At 51.1% G+C, this 15,032-nt stretch overlaps 2 protein-coding genes across 5 annotated transcripts in view; one reads left to right on the top strand and one right to left on the bottom strand.

Moving 5' to 3' along the window:
- The window catches only part of Otud3 (OTU deubiquitinase 3), a 40,060-nt gene extending 25,935 nt beyond the window's left edge, over nt 1-14,125 (top strand). Inside the window, exons 8-10 of one of the 4 annotated variants that reach the window (XR_007352220.1) lie at nt 3,398-3,489; nt 5,538-7,735; nt 9,646-14,125. The gene's annotated coding sequence lies outside the window, so the exon portion shown is untranslated. Of the gene's footprint in view, nt 1-3,397; nt 3,490-3,715; nt 3,835-5,537; nt 8,442-9,645 lie in introns of those variants that run through there. The other 3 variants (XR_007352219.1, XR_007352218.1, XR_007352217.1) reach the window with 3 other exon arrangements.
- Nucleotides 3,161-6,950, bottom strand: Pla2g2e (phospholipase A2 group IIE). Its single transcript, XM_015485600.2, has 4 exons — nt 6,836-6,950; nt 5,933-6,071; nt 5,644-5,750; nt 3,161-3,476 (listed from the first exon to the last, which is right to left on the bottom strand). Exons 1-4 carry the CDS (start codon nt 6,873-6,875, stop codon nt 3,334-3,336), a joined length of 429 nt encoding a protein of 142 aa, XP_015341086.2. The 5' UTR covers nt 6,876-6,950; the 3' UTR covers nt 3,161-3,333.
- Nucleotides 14,126-15,032: the final 907 nt, after the last annotated feature.

The following is a 15,032-nucleotide window of genomic DNA, read 5'->3' as shown; positions in this document are numbered from 1 at the left end:
TTCTCTACTCTTAGCTTTAGTTAGTGTAGAATATTTGCTCTCTGCCTGCCAGTTAACCCATCTAATTTTTCTCTATCCCTAGCACTCAACCTAATGCCAGAAACATAGTTTATACAAAGCTTATTGAAAGAAAGGATGATCTTTAATAGTATTCAGTTCTCCAGCTGCAACATTGCAAAGAACCTCAGAGAAGCAGACACACGTCCGTGGAATCATAATCAGACTCTTCAGTTAGCTCGGGAATTCCATTGTGATTTCTAATCACTTATTCAGCAAGTGATTTAATTGGGCACTTCATGCCTAGCTTCTGTTAGGGGGGTAAGTAGGAACAAAAGCAAAAACAATCCAAACCCTGTCTTCAAAATGGAAGAGATATGCTATGAAACATTGAGGTCAATGTCCTCTCACCAGCCTTGGTGTAGTCCTTTGCCTTACTCATTTATCCACGCATTCATCTGAAGAATTAATACACATAAAGCCCTGAGAACAGTGCCCTGTAAACTCTAGGTGCTTAATAAAATGTTATACCTGTGAAGCCAGAATTAGACAGTATAGATAGATAAATCGAGTCTGGTCAGATCAAGGAGGCCACTTTGAGTGAGTCTGGGAAGTTGGAAACTGTCCCACCCCAGAGGGCCTTCAGAGCCCTTCCTTCACCCTATCAAGATAACCCTCCCCTGCTCCAACCAGTTGCTGAGGCAACCTGCCCCAGGAATTGCCCCTCCTTACAGGGAGCTGTAAAGTTGTTAATTAATATGTCCTGGGCTGCTCCAGCCTGCCCTTCCCTGTTCAGCCCACCTGTTTCCCACCACTGGGCCACCCCACCAACCTTTCCTAGGCCTAGTCACAGGGAGGAGAAAGATAAGGGCAAGAGAGCAGGAGAACAAAGGAAGCCTAAGACGCATAAAAGGGCAGAACACCTCACTTCTTGGGATACCAGGAACCAGCTAGGGCCCCCTTCTCACTCCTGGGAGAAGTCTATGTTACCCCTTTTAAAGTAAACCCTGCCTTATATGCTTGCTTCGGCGTGCTTCTCTAATGTTCAAACTTCAACGAGAGGGAGCAGGTCACCGATAACAAGCATTATCACTTGTTATTAACATTCATTCATAGGACCAAATGCTTATTTATGTGCTAGGCATATAAATATGCTGTCACACATACTCATTTATTTAAACCTCACCACAACCATCTGTCAGGGGAATGTCATTGTTCCATTTTACAAATACAGAGATTGAATCTGTGACCAGGCTTCGAAGATTTTCACCTGCACACCTGGAGGTCTTGTTAACCTATTGAAGGATTCAGCAGGGCTGGAGTAAGGGCTGTTTTTCTAACAAGACCCCCTGCTGCTGCTGCTGCTGTCCACACACCCCTGAGCAGTCAGTGCGCCAACACACCCCCTGTTGCTAAGAGGATGAACACAGATGTGTACCTGGAGCCTCTGACTTCAGTTCAGAGCTCTCCTTTTCCTTTTTCAGTCATTTTCACAAGTCTGCAACTAGAAACCAAGTGCATTATAGATCCACACATGTGCAGATGGAATCCAAACCTTCTCCTCGATTCATTCATTGAACATTTATTGAGCTCTGGAAAAACAAAGGATACGACTTGTCCATGAGTGACCAAGGGGCTCACCACCTGTGGTCACAGCCGGTTGCACTGGCATCTGTCTTTAGTTGCAGTTCTCACATTTTTGGACAGTTACAATGGGAAGATTACCAGGTCCTCATCCCATTATGCCCAGAAGTCACCTCTCTACTCTACCCAAGTCAGCTCCTTTTCCCCGACTTTCTTATTTCTGCAGACACACCAATACCCTAAGATGGTGGGAAGTCCTTCTCTGATGATTCCTTAGCATATTCATTACTGACAATGCAAGTTTAGGAATTTCACCAGCCTGAGGAACTGCCCAGGGGGTGAAGGGAAATCCATGTGAACCGAATTTGGGTTTCTTCCTAGTAGTCTGAACAAGTTGGACACCAGAGGGCGCCTCAGGATCACGTTCCCTGACAAATCAGACTCAGGCTCACAGAAGCCAATTTTGTTTCAAGACACCATCTTTGGGTGGTTCCAACTTTGGGTCAATTACAACAGCAAAGCTCACATACTGGTCCCCCATGCTATTTTTTTTCCAGCTCAGAGTTTTGTTGTCTTTTTAAAGTCTAGGAGGATGCATCCCTTTGATTTCTTGTGCTCCTCAAAGTCCTCATGGGTGTATGCACACCATATGAAGGATGAAAGGGAGTGAAGTTTATCCAGCCGGGCCACAGCTTTGTACCATGCAGCACATGGTCTCCTTCAATAGGCTCATCCTGGTCCTGTAGGATTCCATCCGTGTCTGGCAGCTGGTGGAGACAGCAGATCTGCAGTCCAGAGTTAAATCTGCTGAGGCTTGTGGCTTTCAGAACTGGCTGTTTCTTTGGTGGGAATCCTTTGGTTGACCTGCCATGTTGTACCCTCTCCTCTTCCTGCTCTCTCAGGAGCATCACAGGCTGCATATGCTCACAGCTGGCCTACCCTAGATATGTGATCTTTCCAAGGTAACAACTGTTGGGTCTGGTCAACATGGCCGTGTCACAACACTGGCAGCTGATGCCAACTTCTTGAAAAAATTAAGGGAGAAGAGCAAGGATACCCTGGTACAGTGTCCCTTCTCTGACTCTCAGGTGTCAAAAAAGGGGGTTAGATAAGATGGATCTGGAGCTACTTTTCCCTCTAAATCAGTCTTTGTCAGTGGGGGTGTTTTGAGGCCTGATGACAGTGGGGACAATATTTTTAGGTTGGTAGTTTTTATCTTTCTTACATTAAGCCATATGGCCAGAAATATTCCTTTTGGAGATTGCCCTTATTGTCTCAGAGAAGACTGTAGAACTTTAGAAGAAGAGAATAATGGAAACTTACTGCTGTGGAAAATTAAAAGGACTTAATATTGGCATTACAGATGGGACCCCAAATCAGATTCATTCCTACTGTATTCCAGTGCTTAGCACCAGGGTGGTGCATGGCAGGTGCTCAAAATATGAACGAATGAACAAATGAATAAATGAAAGAACGGGATTATAGACTAATCAAAACCTAGCATGACAAAATCTGCAAATCAGAGAATCCTAGAATTAAAGAGAGCATATTCACTTATTCAGAAGAGAGAATGGGTGGGGTTACTGAGTCTTGTGGGTGCTGCAGAGGCCCATGGCTCCTGAGGCTCTTCCTGGGGGAAGTGTGGAAACTCTGGGGAAGGGACGGAATTTTCCAGAGGGAGGGCCTTGGGTTCTAAACTTCTTCAGGCCTGGGATTATGGCAGCCTGAGGCGGGGCTGCAGCCAAGCAGAGTTTAGCAGGGTGGGGTGGGTCCTGTGCACAGCTTGTTGGGGTAATGGGCATATTTGCGGTTGTAGGTGCTCACATAGCGGCGGAAGCAGAGGGCAGCCCTCCTGTCGCACTCGCAGGTCCGCCTCTGGCAGGTGGTCTTGCCGGCTGGATGAAATAGGTAAGTCAGGCACTAAGGTTGGAGGCGCGGGATTCCCGCTCTCGGACATGGTTGGGACGGCTCCCGGCTGCTCTTGGGTTCATGTTCTCAACCTCATCCTCAGCCCCATTCTGATGGGAGCCTGCACTCAAGGGGGCTGTTCCAGAATGGGGGAGTCAAGGGCAGAGCGTGGGAGACCCTGTGAAGGCCAGAAGTTGGCCCTCACTGTCCCTCCTTCCTTCCCCAGGCCCACTCTCATGGCCCTTGGCCCCCTCCTGCCTGGTTCTCACCTGCCCCCACCCAGGGATTTCTGGGCAACTCCTTCCTCCTGTGATGGTGCACCGAGGAGCGGGGAAACTACGGGAGGTAGTGTCAATTCTAGATGGCTGTTCATGCCCCCGGGGGGGCCTGTGTCCAGGCTGGAAGCCTTACTTGGGGCCTCCTGCCTGCTCCCACCGGAGAGGACAGAACCTATTTTTCTTCCCACACAAGCCTAGGAATTAGACCTCCCAGACCATTGTCCCTGAGGCTGGCTGGCGTCAGTTCTGCAGGCACCCGAGCTGCAGAAGGCTCCTGTTCTCTGCACCGACTCATTTTTGTCCCCACAAATACATCTCTCTCCACAAGGGTCCTGGTGCCTCCTCCCCCTCACCCAAAGATGAGCCTTTATTTCCCGTCAGGATTCTGCCCACGCCTGCTATTTCAGCAGGACTCAGGATTGGGGAGCTTGACATCTTGACAGCCACCCTGTTGGGTGCAGAGCAGGCTGAACTGTGTTGTCTGCAGGGCAGGCTGAACAGATGTTGGCTGCAAGATAGCCCACGCACTCAACCCCCCCTCTATCTGGTCCTTTATCACCTGTTTGCCTCAAGGCTGAACACTTAACCCCCCCTTGGGCCAACAAGGCAGCTTGCAGACCCAGAGGCCCCATTAGATTTGGGCTATAAAAACTCCCTCCTGCCAGGCCCCCCCCCTCTTGCTCTCTTTGTCTTTCTTGCGCGTGCTCTCTGTCTCTCTCTTGCTCTTGCTCTCTCCCTCTTCATCTCTCCTCTTCTCTTTTCTCTCTCTCTCTTTCCTTCTTTCTTTTTTCTTTGTTGCACTGCTGCAATAAAGCTCTCTTGGTCACTCTGTTGTGGTCACTTTTCTTTCACACCCTCTTTTGGGGGGTTCCTTCCAGGAGCTGGGCTGAGCTAGGGAGGGGGGTATGATTACCTCCTTATTAGATGAGGATGCAGAGGTTTCCAGGGGCTGTGTCACCTGCCTAAAGTCACATGGTGGGCAGAAGGTGAAGCCCTGAGAAGAACCCAGGGCCCAGACCTCCCGGCCCCCTCCCCTCTTCTCACAGCTGACTATCCCAGCCTTGCATGAAGCTCAGGGGTGGGGCGCTCACCACCTTTACCTTACACAGCTGCTCTCCTGAGTGGACGGCGGAAGGAACAAGACCCTCTGAGCCACCTCTGCCTTGGAGGTGCTGGCCTGGCTCTGTCCCTCCCCTCTGGTAGACCTTTGATACCTGCGCAGTCCTTTCGCAGGAGAGGACTCCAGGTCCATCTCTGCACCACACCCATGGGGCCCTGCCCTCCCTCCAGGCTATGCCTGGCTTTATAGCAGGAAGGCCGGCTTCTGATCCGCCTGCCCCCCTACACTCTGTCTCAGTTGAGGCTGCTTCCCCAGCTGGAGACCAGAGGAGGGATGGACCGTCCAGGGCATTGGATGTGGCAAAGTGGAGAGAACCGGTCCAGCCTGATAACCCTAATAAGGGGAATCAGCCTTTGGGAATGGGGTCTGCTGTCCCAAATCAAAACTCCAGCTGCCTCCATCCTGGGGACCTGAGATGGGTGTGTGAGTCCAGCTCATTTGGGTGCGGCTCAGCTGGGCCCCTCCTGCACCCTCCCCAGAGGCTGGAGCTGGGAGGAGTCTCTGGGTGGGGAGGAAGTTCCTGAGGCTGAGGCAGGGACTGGGGCTGCACCAATGGACCTTGGCTTCTCTAGCCCAGATGCCTGGTGAGCATGGAGACAGAGGGACAGGTCTCTGCACACCACTGACAATGGGAAACCCCATTCCTCCAGTCCAGGGTCTGCCCCTGACAAGGCCGAAGGTCACATCAGGAGGGGGATCCAGTCTGAAGCTGCCCCTCCCCACAACATGTGGATTGCTCCGGGTCTGTCCACTCACCACAGAAGATGTCTTGCTGGCCGACAGAGAAAAGGTACTTTTCCAGTTTGGGTTCACAGCCCAGCTTCTCCAGCCGCCCATAGCAACAGTCATGGGCGTGGCAGCACCTGCGGGGTCATGGTCAACTGGAGGGGCCTGTGAGCCAGGCCAGGCTGGACAGGGATGGCTGGGGCACAGCCCAAAGGAGCTCGGAGGAGAGGGTCAGTTGCTGGTCTCTCAGTGCCCCCAGATCCTTCCCCCTCCCAGGGTGCTCCTCCCAGAGTGTTCCCCTTGCTGGCCACCTCCTCACCAGTCTGTCTGGTCCACTGGCCAGTGGGACCCACCGATGCCACAGTAGCAGCCATAATCATTGTACTGCAGAGCTGACTTCCCTGTCATCCTCTCGATCATCACCCCAAACTGGACCAGGTTCCCGCTGGCCATGGCCACTGTGGAGGAGGAGGGAGCCTTTCACCCAGGGCCCACCCCTCATGTCACTCAAATCTGATTCCAGACAGCTCAACATTTGTCTAGTGAAGCTTCTCTCCTCGAAGCACCCCGTCACCAATAACAACAATGATACTAAGTAGTGACCCCTCCAGTGGCATCCTTTGGGTCTTAATCCTATTGACCCCACTCCTTCACATCAGCCATACACCCCCACTCTCCTCCACCACCCCAAGAATATCCCTCACTCACCCTTCTGGGGACCCCCATTGGCTTTTCACATCTCTCCCAAAGACCTTCATTGTACCCCCAGCTGTTAGCCCTGGTCTCCTCCAAGAGCGCTCTGTCCCCTGAGGTCTCACAGATACCACAGGACATGATTCCTAACTCCCTCAAGGGACCCCCCTGAATTCCTCCAGATCCTCCCAATGCAGCCATGGCGCGGTGCCTACCGAGGCAGGTTGGAGCCAAAAATGAAGCCAGTACAGGGAGGAGCCCGAGTGTGCTGCTGGGGTCCCTGCCAGCCCCTGTCCCGTGCTCCCACCCCTCCTCGGGCTGCGCTCTCCCCCCTACTCCCCCATCTCCTCCAGCCACTGCTGGCTTGGGCAGAACTGGCTTATCCCCTGGTGGCAAGAAGAGGGGGTCCCCAGTAGTTGGTACCCCTGATGCCCTCTGGAGAACCAAGCTCAGGGGCATCCAGCAGGCTCCGGGTTGCCAGATAGCGGGGGCGGGAAGGGGGACCATCACAGGTCATGAGTTCACTTACCCAGGAGGCAAAGGAAGGCCAGAAGATGGGGAGGGTTCATCTTGGGGGTCTCGGAAGAGGTGAGCAGGGGGGCAGAGGAGCCTGAGAGTGGAAGGGAGTGAGCAGGGGCGCTTTGAATTCAGGGCACCTCCCAGTCAGTTAAATACCCAGTTCTGTCCACTCCCCGTCATTAACCCCTGAGTGCCCAGTGATGCAACCCCTGAGTGCCTTCAGGTCTGAGACTCTGGCCAAGTCCCCAGAGGAGGGGCCAGCTGGGCCCACAGCCCAGGAAGCAGGGGATGTAATGGCTGTCCCCTCTCATGTCCTCCGTCACCTACCCCTTTCCTAGCCACTGTCCTGGTGCCCCTGGTACCCAGGGCCTGGGCTGGGCTTTTCTTTCTTGGCATCTTTCCCTCATCCTGTTTTATGGATTCGGCGACTGAGACCCAGAGAGGAGGAGAAACTCGAGCTCTCACAGCGGGAGTGCCACGTGCCGGGTCTGCCCCGTTTCCACATTCCCACTGGGTGAACTGGAGGCAAGACGCCCTCCCCAGGCCTTCCCCGCTCCCGACCTGCGACTGGGATAACTTGACCATCCACTTCCATCAACGATCAGGGCCGGGAGCTGCTGGCCCTGGCCTGGGAGTCCTGGTTCTGCCACTTATTACGTGGCCGGGGCAGATGCTTTACCTTACTTGGATCCTCAGTTTTCCTGTGTAGATGACGGGGGTAGAAGGCATCCCACCCTTGCCTCCTTTGTGGGAGGACAGGACACTCCAATGTGACTAGGCAGTGGCCTTCATGGAACCTTGGGCACCCTGCTGAGCCCCTCACAAGCAAGATCAGCTGAGCTGCGTCCTGTGTGCTACGACCACTCCCATCTTACAGAGGAGGGAACCGAGGCTCAGGCCTAAGTACCTGGTGAGTCAGAATTTGGATCCAGGCAGCCCAAAGGACTTACCCAGAGCCAACGTATCTACCAGGTGAAGGGGATGCAGAGCTTAACTAACATCCATACCAGTTTTGAGATCCTTCAAAATGTTTCAGTTGCTTAAAAAATCAGAAGAAGAATGAGTACAACTCAGCCTGGATTATATTTGTCTTCATATTAACATGATTATTAAAATTTAACTTTTTTTTTTTTTTTTTGGTACTGGGGATTGGATCCAGGGGCACTTTGCCACTGAGCCATATCCCCAGCCCTTTTCCATTTTTGTTTGGAGACAGAGCCTTGCTAAGTTGCTGAGGCTGGCCTTGAACTTGTGATCCTCCTGCAGCCCACAGAGTGGCTTGGATGCTAGGCATGGGCCACCATGCCCAGCTGTAAAATTTAACTTTTAATATGTTTTTATCTGGAGGAAAGGGTCCACAGAGGCAGAAGTGGCCAGGGTTTGTGACGAAGGTCATGCTGCGACTCTGGGCTGAACCACCTGGATCCAGGCTGCAGGTGCACATATGGGGCCCAGGGTCAGCCTCCTTTCTGGGAGAGAAGACAGAGGAACTGGGCAAGGCTGGAGCTCCCAGGAAGGAATCAGATAAACTCACTGGCTGGGGATGGAGACCTGGGGAGGTTTGGCAATTAGGAGCAGAGGGCTGTGATTTGGGATTAAAGGTTGTTAACAGAGGAGTAAGGCCCAGTAAACAGGCTGCAGCACTGCCTCCGGCCCTGCCCATTCGCTTCCTGCTAATAGCTCCCCTGTGCCTCTCCACACCTCGGCCTGTTCTCTCGCCCCTTTCTAGGGAAGACTGAGGGCCAGTGAGCCAGAGAGGTGAGCCCTTCTGCCTAGGAGCACCCAGCAGCCATGAGTCACGGTCTCCTGACAAGGGGGCTCCCTTTTGCTCACCGTTTCCTTTTGATTTTAACAAGGGCCCCTAGCAGCCCCTGGCTCCTGGCCTGGTCACAAGGGACCAAACAGTGAGTCACTGAGGAGCTGCCTCAAAAGCTAACCGAAAATTAGCTTTGATTCCCGGGGAGGTTTGGCCCACAGCTGTTCTGTGGCAGAAGAGGGGTGTTCCCAGGAAGAGCCAGGTTTCTGAGACAATTGCTTTCATGACCCACTTCCAGTCCTGGCCTGCCCAGGACAGGGCCCCTGCAAGCCCCTGCTGGTCTATACCTGGGGCAGAAGACGGAGGAGTGGAGGGCCAGAGGCTGGTAGGGACAACCCGGCTGTCTTCCGGGCAGACAGACATTGTCCCAGCTGAGGTTCGAGGTGGCAGTGTGGGTGGGACCTGGTCTGGAGGACACTTCAGACATTTGGGAAGGGTCTTGGTATGGCTTTCACACCACCAGCACCATGTGGCAGGGAGTGTCAGCAAGACCGGGGCCTGAGCGGCAGCTCCTCTGCTCTGGGGCTGTGTGAACTTGGCCAGTCCCATCCCCTCCCTGAACCCAGCTGCATCCTCCATAAAACAGAGACAAGTGACTGACCTTGCAGGGGTGTGAGCCAGACGGAAAGGAAGGGAAACGCGCAAAGCCCTCTGCAGGGCCTTGCCCAGGGGAGAAGCCCATAAATACGGGCCCCTCCTTCCCTCCCTGCTTACCTGGCCACAGGAGGCAGTGCCTGTCCCAGGAGCTCAAAGCACTTATCCCCATTGGGGACTAGCAGGCAGCCTGGCCAGGGCTCCGGGCATTTTGATAGGATCATTGTCCCCACTTGACAGATGAGGAGAGAGGGGTGACAGGTGACGGGTGAGGACTGAGGGTTGATGCTGAGGAGTGAGGAGTGAGGGATTAGGGATGAGGGTGGGCGTTGGGGTGGTTGGCATGGAGACCAGGTGGAGGTGGGTGGAGGATCGTCCCTTCTTCTCATAGCCTCTGTTTCATCCCTCAGAACTTTAGGGATCCTATAGACCTCTTTGAACAAAGTGGGGGATCACCTTATTCCTGGAAGGACTGATTGCTCATCCAGTCAGTAAACTACATTGAGGACCTACTATGTGCTGGGGATACACTGGAGAGCGAAACCAGGCCTGGTTCCCTATTGGCTGGAGTCATTGAAGATTCTGGAGGTACGGGAGCTTTCAGGCATGGCTGGATCATGGCTCTGGCTCTGTTTCCTTTGCAGTTCTTCCTCTCCTGCTCCTTCTCAGGGGACTTCTTGTGTGGTTTCAAGGTGTCTGCATGTGCCACAAGGGCCTCCTGCTTCCTCATTCACGTGGGGGCAAGTAGAAGAGGCAAATCTTCCCACGGTCATCCCTCAAAGCCCCCTACTTTGTTTTATAGGAACAACATGGACCAATCTTTGTTGCAAAGAGAGTACGATGGATTGGCTTGTCCTTTGAGGCTCACCCTTGGTTCCAGGGAAGGGGAAATATGTCACCCAACTGCCCAGTTGCTGTGCCATAAGGGAAGGGAGACTCCCCAAGCAAAACTCTGGATTCTGTTAGGAGGGCAAATAGATGCTGCAGAAGCCATTGGAGCATGTCCCTCTACCCTGTGTGCCAGAACCCAGGGCATTTCTGGAACCACCTTCAGCATATCCAGAAGTGCCTTTTAAATCAGAGGTAGGATGAGGAGAAAGGCCTGGTCTTTTGAGGTGGGGGACAAAAAACAAATCTAAACTAATTTGATAAAATTGTGAAGCTGGAACTACCCCCAGAGAAACATCCAGAAGACCTTCAACTAGATTCGGGCGACTCTGGAGATATTCTCTCTAAGCCCCAGAATCTTCATCCAGGGATATGAATTTTGCTGTTCCAAGTTGTTGGAGGACATGCAATTGGCATCCAGGAAGTCACCATACCAAGAATGCCCCAGGGTGTCCCCTACCAGCCAGAACACAAACAAAACCATTGAAGGAATTGGGCTCCCTTACACAGAGAGAAATGACAACCATGGGAGGTAAGAGGTAAAAACAAACAGAACCTAAGCAAGGAGCTCAGGGGCTCTCAGAAATCTGCAACACAAAGGAGCCACCAGAAGGGGAGCGGCCTGAGCAGCAGCAAACACCTAGAGTTGCCCGGAGATGCTCAAAATAGGTGCAAATTAATGATTCCCACATCCTTGCTAAGAGAGAAAAGACTCCAACAGGTTCAGCTTAGCAGACATTTATGTTTCCAACACTGTGTTGATGGACAGATGGAAAGGCTCCCCACTGATCCCGGTGGGCACAGACAGGTTAATGTGTGCGCATCTGTAGCAGGGGTGTGGCGTAGAGCATTTGGGGAGTCACAGAGGAGGGGACAATTAATTCTGCTTGGACAGCCTTCAAAGAGAGCTGTGGAGCAGCAAGCAGGGCTGTCACCAGAGCTGGGACCCTGAAGGGTAAGTAGGGTTCAGCTGATGGTCAGGAGGGACATAGAACAGGAGCTGTGGGCGCTGAGGCCCAGTCCTATGAATACCTTTCCTTTCTTCTGCAGGGCATCCCCTGTCCCTTTGATATCATCACCCAACTCCTCCCATTAGGGAAAACCTCTCTCTTAGTGTCTATGATCAGAACTGCCCATCATAATGAGGCACATGACCCAGCCAGCCAATCAGTCTTTCTCCTGGGACTCTTTTCCCCAGAATTTGCGCTAGCTTAAGAAGAGCAGAGCCATTTGGTCTTTGGTGTCCTAAAGAGATTATTCATGATTACTGAAACTTTCCAGGTCCTAACCTTCCCAAGGCCTGGTGGATTAACTCCTCCTTCTATTTCATGAGTGGTCCAGCTTTCTTTCATCAATTTTTTTTTTTTTTTTTTGGTTTAGCCAGAATAAATTGCAAACAAAGAACGTTAATCGAAATGGCAGTTGGTGCCAGGATGAGGATTATAGACGATAGATCCCGAGGGAAAAAGGGAATCTGGGATAGGATTGCTGGGCAGAGATTTGGCATACCCTCCGCCCATCCACAGCTGATCAACAGCTGCCTGCTCACCAAGAGCAGGGCTTGGGGCCTTAGTGGTTGCTGTCATTCAAGAGGGAGGCCCCTGGGTGAGATGGTTGCTTTGACAGTATCAGGTCAATTAAAGAGGGAAGAACTTATCATCTCCAGCAGTGTTCGCCATATTATATCTAACATTTGTTTATTTCTTTTGTTCTTTCCTAACAGAATGTAAATTCCTTGAGGGAAGGGAGCTTTCAGGCGTGGTTGGGTCATGGCTTGCACAGAGCAGGCCTTGTTGATGAACCAGTGCACACATGCGTTAACAGCAAGCTCTAGCTTAGAATTTCTAGAATAAAACCCACAAAGGTCATTTCAGAAAGGATGGAAGGAACTTGATTTTTATTCTCAAAAATCTGGGGAAGAATTGTGGAAATAAATGTTGAGGGTTTCTCCTCTAAGAATAAAACTTGAGGTCAGATTGGACTTATTAGCGTTGAGATGTTTCTTCTAGATCTGGTTTAACAAGAGATAGAATTTAACATTCATGAAAAAGCTATGGAAGTTGAAACAAAAAGAAAACACTGAGAATTTAACTCAATGAGAAGCAATTGTGGTCTCCTAAACATGAGAAAAATGTACCACCTTTCTTTAAATAAGGAGGGGGGTGTTGTGACTGATTGCACAAAAATCAAAGTCAATCTAACTATCTGCTGCTTGTAAAAGCACATATAAAAAGCTATTCATGGCAAGGTATTGCATGTCGAGTAAAAGATCTTTTGAACTTTCACGACTGTGGGAAATTGAGGGTTTGCTACCATGATTTAAAAAGCCACAGGAATAAAGCATTAAAAAGCTAGTGTTACTCTATAATGGTAAAAGATACATAGCAGAAAGCAATGACCTGTGGCTGGGGACTAGCTGCTCATTTTCCAGATATTTATTATTAAACCCATTAATGAAGTACAAATGGATGACTGCCAAGGAAGCAGAGGATACTCATGTCGAAGAAATAGAAAGTATGACCCTTTCATACATTCACAGAAGAGAAAAGGAAAATGGCTGAATATTTTTGACCAAAAAAATTACGCAGCTCCTCTGTCTTTACTGGAGACTGTCTTCAAGGATTGCAAGGATAAAGGAACTCTGCTAAGTAATCTGTTTTGCATTGTAGACAAGGATGGTTATTCTTGTGGGGAGTGTGTGCCCTGTCTCTGGTGTTTCCATCCAACATGTCAAACACCCATGGGTTAACACTCCTGGTCTCCCTCCACCCATTCCCTCATTTCTCCCTGAGTGATTCTTACCTGATTGACAAGTTTGGGAGAAGCAACTGGGCATGTCCAGTTCGGCTCCTCTTTCTCCTTCCTCATGAAGCGCTGCCTGTCTGTGGAGGGTATGGGCTTTGGTCTGCTTAGGGGTGGGTGGCCAGCTTAGCTGTAAAGGCTCTGCCCCTCTGGGTGTTCAGCCTTGCGGGTGAGTATGTAGGCTAGTCATCTAATTCTGGTAAATGGAACTAGGAAGTTATTGTTCTCATAATCATAAGCCTCCTATTCTGATTTAGCCTTAGTCAAAACGTTCAAAGTCAGAAATCATTTCATCACTAGCCGACTGACTCATTTGTGTATGGAAAATGGTAATATTTAAGGATATTGCCTCCAAGATCATTAACCCCAGAGCTGATGAGATAGCTAGGAACTTAAAAGAAGGAGGAGAAGGAGGAGGAGGAGGAGGAGGAGGAGGAGCTGAACTAGGAAGCAAAGTACAAATGGCATTTGAGGCAAGCTGCTGTGACAATCTCAGCAGAAACAGGCAGGTACATAGGAGGGGACTTAGCAAAATGTGAGTACCGGGGCTCGGGTTAGGGCTTACAAGGGGCTGGCCTTAGCACTTGGGCCGGCGGTAACCAGGGTCTTTAGCTGAGGCTTTAGGCAGCATGCACAGCTGAGGCGGGGACTCATTATGGGGAGAAAGAAAGACTCCCTCTATGCAAGTCCTGTCGCCCCCTGGGGACAGAACTATGATTTGCTGCTTTTCCTGTGCTTCTTTGGCCGGGTCTCCTGGCCAGGACTCTAGCTTCCGCTCCAGCCTGTGTGCGCACACGGGGCTGTGCTTCTCAAGCTTTAATGAGGATTTTGGTTCCTTTGGTCTGGGTGGGGGACTAAGACCCCAGCACCTGCCCCCTGCATTAGGATCTGCATTTTAGCAAGATTCCCTAGGTTACTTTGAGGCGTGTTTTACTTTGGGAAGTGTGGCTCCAGAGTGCCGACGGTTTAGCTTTGGGCACGGAAGGCCTGAGTAGTTGTGCTGGGGAGAGGGAACGCTGTCCTTCCCTGTGTGTGTGCATATAGTGAGTCTGAGAAAGAAACCGGCAACAGACCAATTCACAGGACAAAAGGTGTACAATTCATCATGTGCCTGGGGAACATCACCATCACGGTGAGAGACTTTCTAACCCTTCATCATACGGGAGAGAAGTGGGGGTGGTAAGGCACTTTAGAGGAAGAGTAAATGCTTTGGTTGGGGAGGGGAGATGAAGGGCCTGAGGAAAGGGGAACTTCGAGAAGTCACAGCACCTGCTGGTTTCCAAGTGCCTTTAAAAATAACCGGCATGCCAAGGAGCTGTATTGTGGGGTGATGTCCCTGGCACCCCTTCAGTTGGGAAACATGTTTCATTCCATTTACACTGTTCTGAGGGGCCTCAGAGACAAGGAACTAAACCACAGCACAATGTTGTCAACCAGGGCTGACACTGGCCCTTGGGGAACCTTTGGAAACACCTGTAGATATCAACAGGGAGGGTGCCACTGGCCTCTGGTGGGCACAGGCCAGGGATATCGCAAACACCCCACAATGCCCGCAGCAAAGTGATCCAGCCGAGAGGTCGCTCGCGTGGGATTGAGAAACCTGAGGATTGACCTCAAAGATGGCTGGCTTGTCCAGATGCACTCAGTCCCACTCCAACTCTCAAGCTGGCCTGGATGTCCCAGTTCCAGAAGTCAGGCCATAGCCAAGTGTTTGACTCCCCCCCAGAAGGATGGTAGATTTTACAAGAGAGAAAAAAATTTTTTAAATTATGGGCACTCTTACTATAAATATAGCATGCCACTAATCCTCTGTCTCCAGGATCCAGATTGCACAGGACATTTTAAAAGGAGCAAGAATTATTTGAGAAGTGTGACTTGGTGCATTTTTAATTTTATTTTTAAGAATCCGAACAGGAGCAGCAGCAGCAGAAAAACAAAACAAAGGAAGACAGGAAAAGAGATTTCCTTAGGATAGTGGTTCTCAAAATGCAGCCCCTCCCCCAGCAGCTCGGGCAGCCCCTGGGAACCTGGTGGGAACCTGGTAGGAACCCGGATCCCGGGGCCCCACCCCAGACCTGTTGAATCAAGTTTGGGCCCTGGAATTAAT

This window comes from Marmota marmota, unplaced genomic scaffold, assembly GCF_001458135.2.
Source record: "Marmota marmota marmota unplaced genomic scaffold, marMar, whole genome shotgun sequence".
Lineage (NCBI taxonomy): Eukaryota > Metazoa > Chordata > Mammalia > Rodentia > Sciuridae > Marmota > Marmota marmota.
Note: the sequence above shows the minus strand (reverse complement) of the source record. Positions and strands in the feature narration are given on the sequence as shown.

What these genes read in the sequence shown, in the direction of transcription:
- Pla2g2e (XM_015485600.2), bottom strand. Translation starts at nt 6,875, where the DNA reads ATGAACCCTCCCCATCTTCTGGCCTTCCTTTGCCTCCTGG. An exon ending in GGCCTTCCTTTGCCTCCTGG is followed by an intron (nt 6,072 to 6,835) that starts GTAAGTGAACTC and finishes CCTCCTCCACAG; the next exon opens with TGGCCATGGCCAGCGGGAAC. An exon ending in CCAGCAAGACATCTTCTGTG is followed by an intron (nt 3,477 to 5,643) that starts GTGAGTGGACAG and finishes TATTTCATCCAG; the next exon opens with CCGGCAAGACCACCTGCCAG.